At 49.6% G+C, this 19,920-nt stretch overlaps 1 protein-coding gene across 2 annotated transcripts in view; it reads right to left on the reverse strand.

The window, feature by feature from the left end:
• SELENOI (selenoprotein I) overlaps positions 1–19,920 on the reverse strand; it is a 31,855-nt gene that overhangs the window by 4,873 nt on the left and 7,062 nt on the right. For both annotated transcript variants that reach the window (XM_062622603.1, XM_062622604.1), the window contains exons 2-9: positions 10,013–10,081; positions 9,604–9,712; positions 7,190–7,264; positions 6,476–6,738; positions 4,972–5,080; positions 3,031–3,079; positions 2,412–2,592; positions 1,441–1,623 (exon numbers count right to left, since the gene is read on the reverse strand). In XM_062622603.1, coding sequence (XP_062478587.1) covers positions 1,441–1,623; positions 2,412–2,592; positions 3,031–3,079; positions 4,972–5,080; positions 6,476–6,738; positions 7,190–7,264; positions 9,604–9,712; positions 10,013–10,081 — 1,038 coding nt within the window. The remainder of the gene's footprint in view (positions 1–1,440; positions 1,624–2,411; positions 2,593–3,030; positions 3,080–4,971; positions 5,081–6,475; positions 6,739–7,189; positions 7,265–9,603; positions 9,713–10,012; positions 10,082–19,920) is intronic.

The following is a 19,920-nucleotide window of genomic DNA, read 5'->3' on the forward strand; positions in this document are numbered from 1 at the left end:
ACCTGCTCTAGTGGAAGGTGTCCTTGCCCACGGCACAGTGGTTGGAATTGTATGATCTTTAAGGTCCCTTTCAACTGAAAACCATTCTATATTCTATGACTAAGTGCTGCACCAGGAAATGAGCTTTCAGGAATGATTCAGAGAAATGCAGGCAGGAGGTTAAAGTGGACAGAGCAGCTCCAGAACCTGTGACTGCAAGGTAAGTTACTGCACAACCAAGAGTGAGCAGTGCTGAGCAATACTAGAGGGTGAGCTGGGCAGAGGGTTTATTCCTAACAGTTACTCCCAAATTTAGAGCTCTTTGGGACTATGTAGCAGACACAGACCCTTAAAAGTTTCTTTTATCCTGCAAGAAGAAACTGCAAAAACGGGCCCTTGGAAATTTGGAGGGGAACGAGGAGAACACAAACTCAAGAGAGCAGAGCACTGAGAAGCTCATTGCAGGGGATGGGCAAGCCTGGGCAGGAGGATTACACCATCCGCTTAGTCCCCATCTCCAGCTATGATTCCAAGGCCAAATTTATTTAAGCTTCTTAGCTATTCAAATCCTTCTCACACAGAAGCCTCATTATACTAATTGGAAAGACAAGCCGGCTATTACTTCTTTGCTGTAATTACAGTTCAAAATTGACTCCAGAGACTCCATGTCAGAACTGGGGTTCCCAGGGGACAGGGCTTCCCAAGAACAGTGCACACAGGTGGCAGCAGCCAGCTCCACAGGGGACATGGTCCCTTGCCCTCTTTCCTCAGCAGCTTCCCAAGGCATTTCTAATAGGACTCAGTCTCCTCTGAGTCTGTTTTCTGTCTTAATCAAAACTCAGGAAGTCAGGCAGAGCTGGCATGGTACAAGGGGAGCAAATTGGTGCCTGGATCTCGATATAACCCTTGCAGCACAGGACAAGGCACTGCAGCCACAGAACCCCGACCTCCCCTAGCAGGGACATCACCCCTTCTTCTTGGCTCTCCCAGTGACTATAGTGCAGGGCACGCTGGTCACAACTCAAACTCATTAACCAAAGTAACACCAACAGCAGTTTAACTTTTTATATCAAGACTCCTAAATGAAGCCCTCCTGCCTGATGTGCGGACAGAGTATCTGCTGCAGCAGCCCTTCCCCCTGCCCACAAGTCTGGGTATCCTACACTTGCTTATAACCAAGCTGGTTACTAAGCTGCAACCCCAGCCGGGAGGAGTTAAACATGGCAGCAGGGATGCAAGCATTAGCTTCAAACAGCCCCCCACCCACAGCCTGCACAAGCCTCTCACAAGGAAGGCAGCTCAAGTCTCATGTAGTCACAGACAGCGTGACACAGCCATTCCCACTGATGTTCCCATTTTTAAGCAGAGTGTTCTATGCCCCAAACAGCAGCAGTACCCAAGCCATGTGTGCAGCCAAAGTGTGGCAGCCAAGCCTGAAGCCCATATGCCAAGTTCACCTACCACGACTACCCCGTAGTGGATGTGCGCCAGGGTGAGGAAAGCAGTTAACACGTAGAGGAGAAGTGTTTCGCTGTGGGGCACAAACCCGGACACCACCACGAGTAGTGCCACCGCTATGGGCAGCAGCATCCAGTTCAGAGGCTGGCAGCGTGTGCTGCTCATCTGACAGACGATCAGTTGGCACTGCAGGAAGAGAAAGCTGTCAGAGCTTGCGCCTGGTATCAACTCCGCAAGCCCAGAGTCTGTCCACAGTGCAGAGGATAGTCACACGCGTACATGTACCAACCATCTGCACTTACAACTACCACCGTGCAGTTTCTGAGTTTCACATGAATTATCTTTCTTTGCATTAGAATTCCTGCAGGGGACCCAGAGCAAAGACTTGTGAGGCAGGGAGGTAACAGGGAAACAGGCATTGAGGCCATCTTTGAAAGAAAAAGGGAGCTCTCCTGAGCTGACCAAGCCTCACCAATATTATCTGCACAATCAGCAGAAACTCATGCCATGCAGCAGTGTGAACTGCTGGACTCAGGGCACAAATGCACAGAGCTGCTCAGTCACATGGCTACAGTGACAGGCACAGGTGCTTTTGTTAAGGTCTCAAGCAAGCAGAGATGCAATATATGGCTAAACTGGATTCTGACAAAACATTTAGTCCCTTCCATTTTAAGTTTAGCAACTCCTTTTGTATTAGCAGTCTGTTATTCACAGCACAGAGGGCGCAGGAGTATATAAACACACTCCATTTAACTAATTCTCTAGTTTCTCAAGAGTGAGCATTGCAGCACAAAATTCACAGACCCCAAACACTGTTTTCCTGTTTGTTCTTCCAATCATGGCAAAATAGAAAAGTTGTTAAATTAATCTTGGCATCTTCCCCCTCTCCTCACATTTGAGCTGCCTCCCAAGCACCCTGCCAGGCTTCACACTACTCAGGGGATAAACTGGAGCATAAAGCAAAAGCTGCTTACAGAAATGTTAGCAAAGGCTGTTCCAACCATGAAGTAGAAGAGCCTGGGCTGGACCTCGAGGATGTCTGTTGGGGACATGAAGACCCATGTGGTGCAGAGCAAGAACAGCAATACTGGAGATACCAGTGGCAGCATGATTTCATACACAGAGTGGTGCTTCAAGGTGTTGTTTTCATAGGCCCTGAAATACAAGCAAAGAAATCAAAATCACACCTGAGAAATACCTGGTACCACCTTCAGCAGAGGGCTGTAAAATCTCACTGGCCATTCAGCTACGCAAAACTGCTGGTGTCAGTTAGAACCATGGTCAGGTAAGAAAGATGCACACCTGCATCATTAACCCAAAAACCTCCTGAACTACAGAAGCACTTGGCTGCCTGGCTCTCTGTGTTGTGACCAATAGGGTAAGACTACAAAAGCTGGGGACCCTCCCGCAAGACCCTGCTGAGCAGGCTGCCAGCCCACCCTGCAAACTTGGACCTTTCTGGTGTGTTGGAGCCACTTTGCCACAGAAGTCACTCACCTGAAAACTACCAAGGAAACCAGGTTATAAGAAGCTTTAGGGGCTCTTGCAAAGGTGCTAGTGCAGGGAAAGAGACTCAAGGATGGAGGAACTTACTTGTAGAAGTTATACAGGCTCATCGGCAGCGTCACAGTGAGTGCACAAGCTGGAAGAGAAAGAGCTGTTACTGCCCTGTGACAGAGGGAGAACATCACATGCACCCCATGAATGGGCAGAGGGTTGTGCTCTGGCTTAAGGTGCTTGCAACAAAAATAGTTCAGAAGTGGCCCAAGAATAGCTCGGCACATTTAAAAGTAGGTACTCATAATTCTGGTCCAAGAGCTGTAATTACAAGTTAAGATCTGCTATAAATTAAAGACATTTCCATTTTTAAAAGTTACATTAATGAGTCCAGTATTATGTTTTAAACAGTCACAAAGTTTAATTAAAATACTGTATTTAATGAGGCACAAGGCAAGTTCAAACTCCATAAGTGGCATGGTTGTGGACAAAAGAGTTTTCAGTCTTCATAATAAAGACAATTTGCTATTTCTGCCACTGTGAGCAAGCATTTTCACTTCCCACTGTGAAAAAAAGCTCTTGTTGTTTAACTTGACAAACGATGCAAAAACTCAAAATAACTCTGAAAACTCTAGACCTCAATAGGAAAAATCATCCACAACACCAAAACCCATGACAGTCTATCAGCTCCTTCTGTATTTATCTAGCAGTAAGTATTTTAACAGAGCTGTAAATGTTCCTGCTTTTAATAACCCAACCCCTATCCAAGTACACAAACCCAGCCAATGGAGGCATTGTGCTCCAGTTTTCCTATAGGGAAAGTGCATTTATTATTCACATGTTAAGTTATACAGTTGTCAAAGGAAAGCTCAGAGCATCCACCTGATTAAGTGCAAGCATTAGATTTAACACAACAATTCAACACATATTAACTTGAAATTGAGCAGATACAATTAACCCCTAAAGAAAGGGACACAGATTAAGAAAAATTAACTGAGAAATTAAGAAAAAAAAACTGAGCAAGAAAGGCTGAATAAGCCAAACTACATCAAGCAAGGACAGCTCTCCCCAGCTAAGCTTCCCTGCATTACCATCCCCTCTGCAGAAGCCGATTCTGACTGACCACTGGAGACAAAGGCTGGGCTTTTATTTAATTGTACATTTCTAAATGTAATTTTCAGATGGGCAGATGGAAGGCAGGATCCCCAGGCAGCAGACTGATTTTCCCCACCTCCATGGCTGGAACACCCCCCCAACAGCAGCCCCAGGCTCCCACACAGCACGTGGGCTCCAGCTTCTGAAACACAGCCACAGCAGCAAAGCAAGTGTTCTGCAAACAGTGCTGGGGGTCCCCGCTGGCCACCTGCAGTGGGTGCTACATGGCCTTCTGTCACTCAAAACCCCATGGCTCTTGCTGCAAACAAGCCCTGCTTCCCCTGGGCAACACAAATCCCACAGCCCCAGGGCCCGGGCAACACTGCTATTCGGAGGAGACATGTTTTCACACGCTCACAGGCTCCAGGCACGAAGGAGGCTCCTGTTTAGCATCCAGGGGCCAGTGCTAGGCTCCAGCTGCTTCCCAGCGCCCTGTACAAGCAGCAGCCACAGCCCTCACCTGCTCACCACACTGCTCCAAAGCAAGGAACGAATCTTTTGCCTGTCCACACATACCCCCAGCCCCAGGCAGACAGCACCTGAGCTGACTCCCTGAGCAGCAGCAGGCTCCTATACCCTCAGGATCAGCACAAAATACATCCAAGACATGAGCACAGAGCACCACTCTCTTGCTGTTTTAAGTCAACAGCAGACCCAGGAAGACTGGAGTTAACTTCTCTAAAGAAACTATGCATAAGACAATAATTTGAAATCCTGGGAAAAGGCAGGCTGCAAGAACACCCTTAATTAGTCACTTCAGTAACAGCCTACAGGAGTTTTCATTACAGCAAACAGAACAGCAGCATTACCATATAATTAAGACATTGGGTTTCATTAAAAAGGTGGAGTTTAAAAGACAGGCTTCAACATGGAGTTTCTTACCAATAATCATTGCAGTGAATAGGTCTCTATATAAGAAATTAAACAGGAAAGGTGCATACCAGGCCTCAACTCCCACAATGGCTGTCACTATGTAGACAATTGAAATGGTCTGAAAGAAAGCACAGGACAAGCAGGCTTGGGCAACCAGAGAGGCAAGACTGGAAAGCAGCACAACACCATGTTCAATTCTCCCCACCAGCAGGAAAAAGAAATAAAAAAATCCACAGACACCCCATATTATGAAACCAGGTCTAATAAGTGTAGCAGCTGAGCTGCTGAGAAGGACACAACCAAGAGCTGCTCCTCACAACAGAAGCAAAGATGCCTCTATGCAGCTTGAACTCATGAGATGTTTGAAGCATGAGAGTGAAGTTTTATACTGCAAGTTGCAGTGACCCTGGAGCATTTCTTGGGGAACTTTCTCATCTATCTGCAGAAGCAAATGCAGGGAAAAACCTAACAAGGGGTATTTCAGTTTTAATAGCAGCCCTGAAGCTCAGTAAAACACACTGCAGGGGAGCTTAGCCTTCCACCCCCTGCCTTTCTGCAACAGACAGAGATCTGAAGCATATAAGGAAGACGTTCTTGGCTGTGAGGGTGGTGAGGCCCTGGCACAGGTTGCCCAGAGAAGCTGTGGCTGCCCCATCCCTGGCAGTGTTCAAGGCCAGGTTGGATGGGGCTTGGAGCAACATGGTCTAGTGGAAGGTGTCCCTGCCTGTAGCAGGTGTTTGGAACTGGATGAGCTTTAAGGTCTCTTCCAACCAAAACCATTCTGTGATTCAGAAGGAGCTTCCTGCAGAGATGTCTTTAAAGATATAGACATGTCAACATACCAAAGGGTCCCTCACCATCAGTCAGTCTCCATATTGACTGCCTAGTTACCACAGTACAGAGAGGCACCTCCTGAGGAACCTTTGCTCCTGGCACGGAGATTAACATGCCAATTAACCCCATTACAATTAGACACACACCCTGCCAGTGCCAAAAGGCACCCCAAACTTCTAGACATGAATTTACCCACCCTGGTATAATGTGGAAAAGTAACTAAAGCAATGATTCAGGTGGCCAAAACATGCATCTCAGGAGAGCAGAAACAGGAAACTCAAGCCAATAACTCAAGGCAGAGGAAACTCCATTCTTCAAGCCTCATGTTTTGCAGAGTCTATTTACAACAGCTGCTTGGAACAAAATCACAGAATGACACAAATCTCCTTGGATTTAATGCTTTGAGCAGTCAAACTCTAGTGCCACCAGCACCCTAAGACCCCAAATCATTAACACAACTATAGCTCAAAGGCACACAAGCAGCCTTGGAAAGCTCTCCTCCTCCACAGACCTGGAAACAGGCTGAGGATGCCCACCTCCAGAGAGCGTTGAAATGACCAATTTAGAAGACTTTGGAGCTGCACACATCCCTCACACACCTCAGTGGTCACTCTCACACCCCAGAGATGCTATAGGTTTACTGAGCTTCTGCCAAATCCGAGCAGCAGCATGTACTTACCACCTGGCTGATGTCATATCCCCAAGGCAGGAAGAGAATCCCTGTGTTATACTTCTCCCAGTGAGAGAGGATGAATGAAAACAAAACCACCCATAAGAGGAGGTAGAGAACGAAGACACTGACACCCGTGGAGCCCCGTCCAAAGGTGGAGTAGACTGTCACAACAAAGTACACGCATGCCCAGCTGTCCAGGCCATGATCAAAGAGCTCTCCCAGGGGCGTGCTGGAGTTGGTCCGGCGAGCCTGCTTCCCATCAACACCATCTGGGAAGAGAAGGAGAAATGGGGAGTTTCACTGAACACTCCCAGGCAAAGCAATGGGCCATTTTGCAGCCAACAACATGCACACAGCCAGCAAACAGCAGCTCTCACTACCTCCACCCTCTAATGGGGAGTGTGCTCCCCACCCCCTTCTCTGAGACTGACAGATGCAATAGCCTGACAAAATCACATTCATTTAAAGCAGGCTAAAGACAGAATTTCACATTTTGCCATGAAGTCGGTTCCAGCATCCTCTTTTCACTGTGGGACAACTTCCTTCTACCCGCTTTGCAAAGCAGCTTCCAGAAACTGCTTGAGCAGCCCAAGCAGCAACTGGATCTGTGCGTGGCAGACACACAGAATCAAAAATTTCTCAGCAGGCTTGGAGATGACACAGCCACAACTTGAACAGATGACAGACACAAAACCCCCACAATCAACTAGATAGTCTTACCCAGAGTATAGGCAATGAAGTTGAGGAGACCCACAACAACCCACACTCCATTTGGAACATGCTGGTGATCAGGAGCTGCAGAGATCAAAGACCCACGTCAGGACAGCTCAGCACATACTTTCAATTGGATTATTTTGGCACAAGAGGCACCGTGACAAGACAGCTCACCAAGGCACCTACACAACTCAAACAGTGAAACTGAGATGTTAGTTTTTCAGGACATGACAGCATGAGAAACTGGGTCACCAAGGACTTTGCTTCCCAGAACATACTTGTGCTCTGTCCCCAGCTCCCAAGAGCCATGGGATTTAAGAACTGGCAATCGCAGCTAGCCAAATGCATGCCATGGAAGCATGGGCAGATCAGACTCTCCTCAATTACTTGCTCACAGAGCGTCAAGTAGAGCCTCTCCAAGGTGTGGAGACACCCTGCTTCTGCAGAAACATCTCAGGATTCCCTGCCCAGGCTTCAGACTGCATCCTGCCAACTGAGATAGAGTTCCTTCTTAATAACACCTCCACCTCCTCCACTACCATTTCAGCAGATAGCCAGCTCAGCCATCTGCAACTCACAGAGCCCAAAGGTGCATCTGAAAAAGAGGAGGAAGCAGCACGGCTTCTTGGCAGCAGCCTCACAGGAAGACACGTGGAGGAGGTCTCCCAGGGGAGCAGCGGTTCCATGAAATGCCAACTCCTATTTCCTTAGAGCAGCATGATGATGCTTTTCCAGCAGCAAATGGAAGGCATCATGTCTACAAACCCATTCACAAGGAAGGAAGGCGGAAGCTTCTGGAGGCCTCACCAGCAAAATGAAAAGTTCTGTTTCCAAGCAGGACATGCATAACACGTATGTAAAAGGTCCTAAAGCATGAGCTTCACCAGCCTTTTGGCAGAGCTCAAGTTTCTGGATGACTGAAGTTCTCATACTGAGCTTCCTACCCTGAGCTACTGTCTGCTTTTCTTCCCATAGCCTGTAGGCCAAAACACAGTCCACATATTAGCTGACAGCCACTGAGGCCACCTGAGCTTCTGAGAACCTGACTCACCAAGAACAGTACTTGTCTGCTACTGATGAAGGCAATCCCAAGAACCCCAAATTTTTCACACTTAACTGTGCTTTGATAATTGGCCCAGTTTTAGAAAAACGAGATGGACTCTTCTGAGCAACCTAAACCAAACCTGGCAGGGGCATAGGGAGAGAGAAACTGAGAGAGAAAGCTGTTGGTAAGTGACTCGAAGTGATCATGTTGTATTAATATTTGCCCTGGCTCAGTCCCATGAGGAAGGGGACACAAATGAACCTCTGGATTCACAATCAGAGGAACATGGATACTGTGAAAAAGTTTAAAGCTGTGTATATCCTCATGCAGAACACTGAAATCAAGAAAGAGGATTTTGCCTTTGTTAGTCTGAATGTGGTGTTGGCATGTTTTTGCAAGAGAGCAATTAGCTGGGATGCAAAGAACAAGGCTCCACCTGCTGACATCATGGAAGCAGACTTTCCAACGTTACACCATTAGATTAAAAATAAGGGTGCTAGGTTATTGTCTGCTCTGTAGGCAGAGCCAATCCCTACTCAAGATTTCAACTGTTTCCTCCTGCCTCGCACACATGCTGCCAACCACGCACACATTCACCCAGCAGGGGGAAGTTGTCACAGACTGGGAGGGACCTTAAAGCTCATCCAGTTCCAGCCCCCTGTCATGGGCAGGGACACCTTCCACTAAACCAGGTTGCTCCAAGCCCCATCCAACCTGCCCTTGAACACTGCCAAGGATGGGGCAGCCACAGCTTCTCTGGGCAACCTGGGCCAGGGCCTCACCACCCTCATAGAGAATAACTTCTTCCTAAGATCCCATCTCAATCTCCCCTCTGTCAGGTTAAAGCCATTCCCCCTTGTCCTGTCCCTACAGGCCCTTGTCAAAAGCCCTTTCCAGCTTTCTTGTCAGCCCTTTTAGGCACTGGAAGCTGCTCTAAGGTCTCCCCAGAGCCCTCTCTTCTCCAGGCTGAACAAGCCCAGCTCTCTCAGCCTGTCTCCATAGCAGAGGTGCTCCAGCCCTTGGAGCATCTTCATGGCCTCCTCCTGACTCACTCCAACAGCTCCACATCCTTCTTATGCTGGAAGCAGGACTGCAGGGCAGTTTCACAAGAGCGGAGTGGGGAGAATCCCCTCTCTTTAGCTGTTGGCGATACTTCTTTCAGTGCAGCCCAGCATACTCACATTTGGACAAGCCCTTGTCGTGAAGCCCAGCAAGTTCAACCCCTCAACTCTGTCCCTCATCTGGTACAGGCACTCCTCTCTGGGAAGGTCCAGATTAAGAGGCCTTATCAACAAGCACCAGAGGTCACTGCAGAGGAGGTGACTGATTTTAGCACTCGGATGCCTCACATCCAAACATGAATATGCAGCCTTACCAGAAGCATAAAAGTCAGGGTCGAAGTATGCCATGAGGAAGAAGTTGAAGACAAGCAGCAGGAAGCCAGAAAACGTTATCAAATTTGGGGCCAGCCAGGTAGGGAAGATCTATGGGAAAGCAGCAAAACATAACTCATTAAAACATGTAATAGGGACCATGTGCTGTTCCCGGCCATGGCAGACTTGGTTGCAATCATCTGGGCATTAGACAGCACTGCTTAGTTGCATCTGGCGTATCAGTGGGCAGGTAGAAGCTTTAGACTGCAATGCAGTGAGCTCGGGGCAGGCTGGCAAGCAGCATCCTTTGTCATTAGTTGCACCACAAACAAAGCAGGGCTTTTCAGCTGACAGTTTTACAGAGGGTGACTGGAGTTTTGTTGTCCCGCTCAGGGGAGGAGGAGGTCTCACCTTCACTATCGTGTTCCAGAAGGGATGCATGACATACAGAGACAGAGGGTTGCTGTCCACGGCACTGTACTGTGAATGACAAGGGAAAAACAAAAACCAGTAGTTAGAACTCCACCAACACTTGCAGAAAAACAGATCCTGAACATTGAGCTTTCCATGAGGATACCTGCTACCCAAGTCTTGGCACCTCAAGAGCACTTGGGTTAAGGATAGATCCTCACCAGGGACAGGGCTAAACAACCCAAAAAGCTCTCAACACTCCAGTGACACCGGACACAACCCCACAGGGCCAGCTCTCAGGTGCACATTCCTTGCCAGCAGTCAATGCCTCCCCTCCACATGGAGCAGCCCCACGAGAAGAACACGTACCACGCCCACCACAACAGAGTTTGGAAGGCAGGAATCATAGAACCATGGAACAGTTCGGGTGGGAAGGGAACTTACAGCTCATCCAGTTCCAACTCCTGCCACAGCAGGGACACCTTCCACTAGACCAGGTTGCTCCAAGCCCCATCCAACCTGGCCTTGAACACTGCCAGGGATGGGGCAGCCACAGCTCCTCTGGGCAACCTGGGCCAGGGCCTCACCACCCTCACAGGGAAGAACTTCTGCCTAAGAGTTCATCTCAATCTCCTCTCTGTCAGGTTAAAACCATTCCCCCCTGTCAGAAGCCCCTCTCCAGCTTTCTTGCCAGCCCCCTTAGGCACTGGAAGGGACTCAAGGACATGCAATCTCCTTTGCAGCCCACACTCCCACCAAAGCCCCACACTCCAATACCCACACCAGGTGTGGTGGCAATCCTTACAAGCTGAAGCAGCAGCAACAGTCCCATGGCCCCAAGCACCCGCACCATGGGACCAGCCCACCAAGGACATCTTGGTGTGCTCCTGCTTGAGCCCTGTCCCACAAGATGAGAACGACCAGGGACATCCTCGGCTCAGCATCCAAAGGTATGCAGAAGGGCTGGGTGAGACTTCCCCACCAACCATGGGAGCTGGGGCCACTCCTATAGCCCCACTGGTCTGCAGGCTCATCAGCTTTGCCACCCTGGCACCCCCTTTGCCAAAGGCTGCAGGAGAACAGTGATGAGTCCCCTTGGTGGGGTCCCCAAAACAGGAGACTACTCTCTGACAGACAGGATACTAATAGAGACGCATTTCTGTGCTGACAGCTCTGAGTGATCCAGACACCATCACTGACTGCAGAGGTCCTGCACAAGAGCTGGCACACTTCATTCAAGGACTAAGCCCATTGAGATGGCAGCTATCATTGTCTTGCCCATCTCCAGTCACTTGGAAAAGACTTTCTCCTCATGGAAACAGAGCAGACATTTATGAGCAACGTCTTCAACCTCCTCCCTTGTCCTGCAGATACACCAAAACACCATGTACAGCACCACACATCCACAAGCACCTCCAAATTCCACACATCCCATCACAGCAAAGGGACACAGGGCTCCCAGCCAAGCTCTCGCCTCACTGGTGGAGGTGGGGACAGAGACTGGGGTCAGCAAAGGAACACAGTGACTGCAGCAGAACAGATGACAGATTTCACTACTTGGAGGAAGGACCCATGTCATTATTCTTTATTCAGTGAGGGCAGAGCAGTCTGAAGCAGCTGCCCATGGACCTGGTGATGGATCAGCATCTTCCTCCTCGTTTGTGTCCAGCTCAGGGAGCTGGAGTTCACATTTCCAAAGGAGGAAGACTGGTGGGTGAACACCAGGAGGCCCATGGGTACCCCACACTGGACAGGTCTCAGAGGGCTCCTCTCTGTTAAGGAGAAAAGATTTCAGCAGAGGCAGCTCCTGCCCTTGGGAAATCCCCTCATCCCACTGCTCTTAAATCATTTGAGGTGGTCAGGGTGTGTATGTGGTGGGAAAAATAAAAACAGAAGTAAAAATCAAAGCCCTAGACAAGCCATGAAGCAGTTTCCAATTAGAAAGATAAAATTTGACACCATTTGGCTCTCAAGAGCTCCACAAGCTCCTATCTGCTCTCCAGCTCACAGGCCCTTCCTAGCAAAGATTATTGTGTCTAAAAGTCCTCTTCCCCAAGTAACACTTTGATAAGAATCGCAAGAAGAATTCCATAAGCTATGAAACTCCTTGGTGCCAAGTGGGGTGGCTACTGGTGCCCACCCATCCTGGGTCTCCATGGCTGGGAAAACTGTTGCGCACCTCCTCAGCATCAGCATGAGTCTAATCCCAAGGTAATGAGCAGTGTTACGGAAAGCAATCAAAGCCTCCACCTCTCCTGCACTGCCACATAGACATAACCTATGCACTCTCTGAGATAAGGGGAGTGCAGCTGGCAAAAGGAAACCATCAGCACAGAGCAGCTCCATGTCCCACCTACCCCATGGCCTTGAACCAGCCACCATCCCTGCACCCACAGTTTCTTCCTCTCTCTGCTCCTCTCTCTGGCTGGAAACCCCATTTTCCCTGGAAGCAGTCTGTCCAGTTCAAAAGGTGGGAAAAAAGTTGGAAAAGACAAAGCAGCACTGCATCCACAACACAGCAAGATGAAGGTGCACCGGGTCTCTAAGGGCTCTGAGCACACTGGCCAAGAGCTTACAATATTTGCTCCTAACTGGGTGAATCCCATCCTTGGCAAGCATTCCTGTACCCCTACCAGCACTTCCCGGTCCTCCCTATGATGGATCAGTCCATCTCACTGGGGGCTAGCCCCAGAACTTACATCCCCATGCCAGCAAGCCTGTAGTCGCTGCAGAGCAAGCGGCAGCAACTTGATGCCATATGGAGGCAAGGCTTAAGCCACAAGGAATTTCCATCCTGGCTTAATGCAATTTCAGCGGACAGAATTCCAAATGCTTTACAAGATAATAGGATTTGAGCCATTGGTTAGGGGAGGAGAAGAACTGGAGACTGATTAAATCTCATTATCCCCAAAACACCCTGGAACAAGAAAACAGATGCAAGGCTTGGAGTAAGGCAGGGGAAGCACCCTGGATTGTCTATGCTTGGTTTACAAGGTACCTTGGGGAAGCTTCCCCCAGGAAGCTTTCCCCTGTGCCCCCAAAGGCTGGGGATAACAGTCAGTAAGCATCTTTTCCCCATGGTCACACACGTTCCCACCCTGCATGCAGAACTCAAAGACCTGGAGTGACCCGTTTCTCAGGGGAGAGGGCAGCTGTTCTGCAGAGGTTTGCTGATACGACCACCCCAGCTTCAACCCTCCTCATGGAGGCACACTTCACTGCTGAGTGAGGCAGTTCAGTGCTCTGCCAGCTCCGAGGACACCAACAGACCAAAGGGAACGAGCTGGGGCTGGTGCCAGGCTGCCAGCCACCCTAAGGAACAGTGCTCCTGGTCACCCAGGACACAGCTGCCTGCCCAGGAGAGCCACCTGCCAGAATAGCAATGACCAGCCAGGCATCTTCTGTGACAAAGCTCAGCAACATCTGCCATGCTCAGCCGCACCACAACTGCTTTTTGTCATCTGGTTTCTTTCCTACAGACAGTACAAAGATGGGGAAGTTGGAAGGGGGCAAAGGAGGACAGACAGTCAAGGGCAGGTGGGCATGGCCATCACCTCCTCTGGGTGTGGGGCCTCTGTGTGATCAGAGCTGGAAACAAAGCAAGCTGTGGAGGTGTTTCACTTACAACTCACTCCTCTGGCCACTCACCTTGCGTCCCACACTGTGGAGAGAGCAGGAGATGCCACACCAGTGATGGAGTTTCCTCATTCCTGTGTCAGCCCTCCAGGGCCAATACTTATGGAGACTGACATTCCTTCAGTGGGAATGCAGGGTCTCAACCTGCCTGTTCATACACACTTGTGCCTTGGAGCAAAGCTGGGGAAGGAGCCCAACAGCCCTAGAGAGCCCCAAGCTGAGGACTGGGGCTCTTACACCCACAGAGCTGCTATCACACTTAGCTGCTGCAGTTGCTTTGCCGAAACACTCTCAAGGCCACAAACACAGCATTATCTTAGCTCACCATGCACAGCACCAGCTCTGTCATTCACCCACCTCATCCTCTCTGTCAATTAGCATCACTTTTTCCATTTTGGATCTCTATATGTTGGTCTAGTGACTCATGCATGTGACTATTATCCTTCTTTAAGTCATTTTTATATCACTACCATGACTACCTCAAGCCAGGACTCTGATTTCCCCCTCATTTTCAAGAAGAGAAGGTCAAAGGAAAAGTGTGAGTGCACAGAATGCATTTCATATTCCCCAGAGCTCCCTCCTCAAAACAGACAGGCACGTGTAACAGGCTCTGCTCTAAAACAGTCCTGTGTATGCAGACACCACTTCTCATGTAACTGCAGGAAGAAGCCAACCCAGCCCAGATGGTCCCATCAAGAAAAGAGCAAAGCCAACTTTGCAGAAGCAATCTTGTCTCTCACACTATGAAGCCGCAGCCTCCCCTGCACCTCATCCATGCCAGGACAGCCACAGGATCCCTCAGCCCCCTGCTTGCTCCATCTGACTGGCATTGTTATGGGATTTAGAGACATGAATGGCTCATACAGCTTAAAAACAACATTCATCATGCAACCAGGCAGTTTCTGGAAGATCCAATTATGTGTCCAAGGAGGAAAAAATACAGATTTATAGCCCAGATTCTACTAATAGCCTTCCTGTCCAGAAAAACAATTGCACTGTTAAGTAATCTGGTTACCCTGAGCTAGCAGCAAAGCAAAAACAGTCACATAGGTTCCCTGGGAACACCAATGTCAGACACCTGAACCCATCCAGGGTAGGCTGGGGGAGGACAGCACTGGTGGTACAGGCACCCATGCTGGGAACGGCAAGCAAAGATGGATTTGTACACCCCATTTTGCTCGCAGGCACTCTGGCAAGGTCCATAGCAGCCTGTGCTGCTTGCTGGCCATGAACCTGTCTCACTGCTTGTCACTGGCAGCAGGAGCAGGACAGAGGGAGCCTCAGCAGAGCAGCTCCAGCAAGTCCATAGGGCTGTTTCTTATACATCTCCCGAAGTACAAGAGGGCACAAGGTTAAGAACCTTCTCCCACCAAGCTCATGATAAGCCAAGACGCAGTGAACTCGACAAAGCCCAGCAAATGTAACCGAGCAGAGCCATGCCAGCACAAACAAGCCGCATTTGCACTATGCCCACACTCTGGTGATGCACAAGAAGTCACATCATGATTAATGGTACTTATTAACTCAATTCCTGTTTATCTTTGAGGTCACTTCTCAGCTCGCATAAGAACAGAGCATGTTGGCAGTGGTAAACCTGCAATGACCACATGAGCTGACAGGTTTGGCTCCCACCATGAGCAGCAGGCGGGGAACAGCAGGACTAGTGTCCAGTCTGCCTGCCCCACAGCCAGGAGGGACTGCCCCAGCAGCAAGCAGACACTGCCCACAGTGTCTTCAACACCAGCATCACTTCCCTCCTCCTGCCTGGTTTTCACCATGCAGGTTTTAGAGATCTAGAAATTAAAGATCCTTCAAAACATTGCATGCAAAGGTTTTGGCAAGGTCAGAGTCCCTCTTCCCCAGGAGGAACTACCACAATGAGCAGAAAACTCCTTCCTGCTCCCCAAGCTCCATGGGGTGTGCAATTCCATTGGGAAAACCTGATTTCTGCCCTGCCAATATGCTTTCACATTCAGAGCCTCAGTTCTCCCTGACACCAGCTGGGAGACTGTCCCTGCCTTCTGCAAACACAGAAAAGGGACCACTCCTCCAGCGAAGTCAATGGTGAACACTGGGGAGAAGCTCATACTCCACTACAGCTCAGGGGGCAGAAGTGTTTAGGACCACTGGTGTGGTGGCTGGGGAACATGCTGTAATGGCCTCACTCTGGCAGGAGAAATCAGCTTCAGGGAAAGCAAAGCTCCTCAGGACCACAGCTACAAGAGCTATTGCAGAGGGATAAACCAAACATCGCTGAATGCAAACCACCAGCACATGTCCACCCAGCCTAACCCAGACCCGGGCCCTCCATGCACCCGACTCATAGAATGGTTTGGGCTGGAAGAGATCTTAAGGTCTAGATCCAAATCCCCTGCCATGAGCAGGGACACCTTCCACTAGACCAGGTTGCTCAAAGCCCCGTTCAACCTGGACTTGAACACTGGCCTTGCCAGAGATGAGGCATCATTGTGCTGAGGGAAGGGGGGGAGGGAATCATTTCCCCATGGATACATAACATGGAGCAACACCTGATGTTGATGGCAGGCTTTAGAGAGCAGCCTGCCAATTTCAGCTGCATCCAGGAGCGCTCTCTGTTTGGGAGCATTAAATATCCATGAACATGGGTCACCGCTGCTTCTGCTGCAGTTCGAGGTGATCAGCTGCAGAAAGGATGCACAGATGGTGAAGACAGGAGTGGGAAAGATGAACCTTCAGGGGCCCAAGGCAGGGATGCAGTTCAAAGGGGATCAGCCAATGAAGAACCTCTGGAGTGGGAACTGAGGGATCAGAGCAATGATCCTGGGGAGGAAGAAAAGGCAGAAGCAGAAAAGCACAAACAGGAAACCTGTTAAAATTAACACTGTGACAACCAAAAGACTTTCCTACTGCTGACAGAGTTGGCTTGGACTTTGAAAAAAAGGGCTGAAGAACCCACGAGGGGGACCAAACTAGTTGTGCAAGCCTGCTCCTGGTGCCTAAGGAGAAGACAAATGACCAGGGTGAGCAGGATAGTGCAGCCGGGGCAAGGGGGCACAGAAGGCAGCAGGCTCCAGGCTGGGCTGCCCCTCACATGTGAACCACTGGGGAGCTGCAGACACTCACAGGAGTGCAGCCCCAGTCTGCTCTCCAGAGAACAAGGCCAGAAGGACTGGGACAAACCCAAGAATGAGCTGGGTTTGATGCCAAGCCACCAACCAGGAGAACACACAAGTCAACACAAGAAAAGAGAACTTGTTACTGTGCCTAGAAAAAGAAATGAACTTTTAAGTATACCTATATCAAAGGAAAACACAAGCCCACACACATCAGGAGATGATTACAGATGAAACAAAGCACTGCAGGGAACGAGGGGGAAGACTACCTTCAAGTTTCAACAGAGCCTATGTGAAAGGCACAAATAAAACATTCTATTCCAAAGCACATGTCCTCTGCCTCCCCACATCCCTTGTCCCGCTTCTCCACAAAGAGGAAATTCACAATTTGCATAAAAAAGATGTGTTACTTTGTAAATCCTGACATCCTGCTTTGTGCAAGACTTGAAGCACAGCAAAGTCAGGCCAATTATAGAACCCAAATAACACGGCCATTTTCTGAGCCTGCTATGGGATACTTTCATTTCCACAATGTACTCTGATTCTCTTCCAAACACTCCCAATAGCCAAATACTTGCTGCTAATTAGCAAAGAGTGACTTTTAGGATAGAGTTCCTCATAGCCAAGATGCAACATGAGCCAACAAACACCACAGTAAACTTACAGTGCAACTGAAGAGACCCAAGGTGGACTGACGAGCAGCCTATGCTATTTTAAAATGACTGTTCTGCACATCTTGCAACACTGGGAGAGCACTCCGGGCAAGAGCTGTGACCTGGCTGTCCTCTGCATGCTCTTCTTCCTACTCTTCCATTGCGCTCACACCCAGAGAAAGGCGCCCAGTTTTAACAGATGTACCCCAGCCACAAGCTGGGGACAGCAGTCCACTGTTTCAAGGGGGATAAAGGATGCAGAGGGTTACGGGCTGTTGCCGAGTCAGCTGGGCAGAGCAGGAGCCTCATCCTTCACCTGCACAGCAAGAGAAGAGCCAGAAGGGCTCGTGCTGCAAGACAGGACAAGGAATCCACTACCTGAACCCGTCACACACACAGGCTGCCTAATTCAGGCCTTTAAGGGCAGAGACTGCAGTAAAAAAAAACCCACACAAACAGCAGTGCAGAGCCAAAGACAGCTCCCCTCACCAGAAGGAAAGGCAGAGAGGTGGTTTGCAGCAGCACAAGCCTCACCCTGTGAGCATCAACCACAGAATCTTAGAATGGTTTGGGTTGAAAGGGACCTTAAACCTCATCCAGTCCCAACCCCCTGCCACAGGCAGGGACACCTTCCACTAGACCAGGCTGCTCCAAGCCCCATCCAACCTGGAACCAAGGCAGCCCTGGCCCAATAGTCCAGCTGTTTGGCAGCCAATATAGCCAAGCTGTGTGTCTCTGGGTGAGCCATCTTCTTGCACAAAACCCCACAGAGGTTTGAAATTCCTTCTAGGAAACCCTGCAGGACCCACTGTGGACTGAAACAGCAGTAGGTCCCCAACCACAAAGGTCTTCAATCACTGCCACTGTGTGGCTAAAAACAGAGTATGGGGATCTCTCACCAAAACACGGTTCAAAATCTTTGATACCCCATAGATCAACTCTCACCACTCAGGAACCAGACCTGTGGCAGCAGCAAACAGCACCCCAAGGGACAAGCAGCAGCAGCAGGACTGTTCAAGACTAAGAGACACACACAGACTAGGTCCCAGGAGCAGAACTAGCTCATCACTCATCAAAACCCCACAATACATGTTAGAAGTGTCTTAGGACGCAGGATAAACCACTAACCCTCATCTCATTGCTTTAGCACAGAGCAAAAGCTCAGCCAAGGCTCATGAGCTAGATCCTTTCCAGTTAACCTACAAGCACTGTTTCCTCCAACCACAGCAGCTGGGCAGGTTTCAGACCACAAGAGCTACAAGGGCCACGCTAAGCTAAGCAGAGGTTCAAAACCCTGAATTCAGCTGCAGAAATGGAGAAGAAAAACACCTCTAACTTTTACAGCTGCTTATCTTAATCTTAGAGGTCATGGAATCTAGGAGGACTTCCTGCACCTTGGGAAGCATGCACTGTTCAAAGGCAAACACAGTCTCAGAGCAATCAGAAGAGCCCCGGGGGAAGGAGTTAAGTTACTCAAGAACAGGGCTCAAAGGCTTCCCCTCCTTCACACCTTACCCGCTAAGGACCCTGCAGGAGAAGACAAGCTGTTTGTCTGGGTGTGAGGAAGACCAGCCTTTTAATTACCATAGCCTCACGCCTCACATCCACACCACTAGCATCAAAAACCTTTCCTTTCTGCTGCTCTCACTACCTGTTTTGTGGCTGTTCCACTGGTCTGAGCTGCTACTGGCACACACTGGTGGCTGCTCTGCAGGGCAAACCCTGCAGAGATCTCTTTAGGGCTTGTACTTCTAGAGCAGCCTCTAAAAGCCTGCCAGGGACAGCTTCCAGCCATCTGTAGCCCTGCTCTGCATAGCACTTGAAGTCTGAAGGCAAGAGGATTTCTTGAGGCTGTCTGAAGGGAAGAGCACCCTATTCTTCAGGGCAGAGAGGACACCAGCAGTTCTGCATCATACTGTTTGCTTGAGGGAGCTACAGATATTGCAAAGCGTGATACACACACAACTCATGGATCTGCAATGCCTGGCAGGGCTGGTGCTGCCTCAGGCTGATGACAGCCCAGGAGATCAGGGGTTCCCAGCTGGAAGAAGGATGCAGAAAAGGGAGAAGCGCACCCACGAGGAAAGTACTTTCCATGATAAGAAGTCCTTTAAGGTAGATGCCTAGCCCTCTGGTGCATTCAGTGCACCAGGTCTCCCAAGCGAGGGCCTCACCAACACTGCAGGACAACTGTGCTTGACATACTGCAAATCCAGTCCGTTGCAGTGACCCTGACATGGGGACTGGTGAACATCAAGGAGTCAGCAATCCACACCACAGCAGCCCCAGACTGCCCAGGCCTGTGCTGCACTGCGCTGCACAGATCCCCCAGACACAGGATAAGGTCAGCCAGCTTGTTGCAGTAGAGGAGCCTGTGGGCAGCTCCTACTTGGTATCAGTAACTGGGCCACCTGCATGTCCTATCCTTTACCCAGGAGTGCAGCAAGAAGCTCTCCTGGGAACATTCTTCCCATCTGACACCGGAAATGAGGAATAAAGTTGTTTTCCTGTAAGAAAATCCTCTAAT

The sequence above is a fragment of the Pezoporus occidentalis genome, unplaced genomic scaffold, assembly GCF_034315485.1.
Source record: "Pezoporus occidentalis ecotype Australia unplaced genomic scaffold, CSIRO_AGI_Poc_V1 ctg244, whole genome shotgun sequence".
NCBI lineage: Eukaryota > Metazoa > Chordata > Aves > Psittaciformes > Psittacidae > Pezoporus > Pezoporus occidentalis.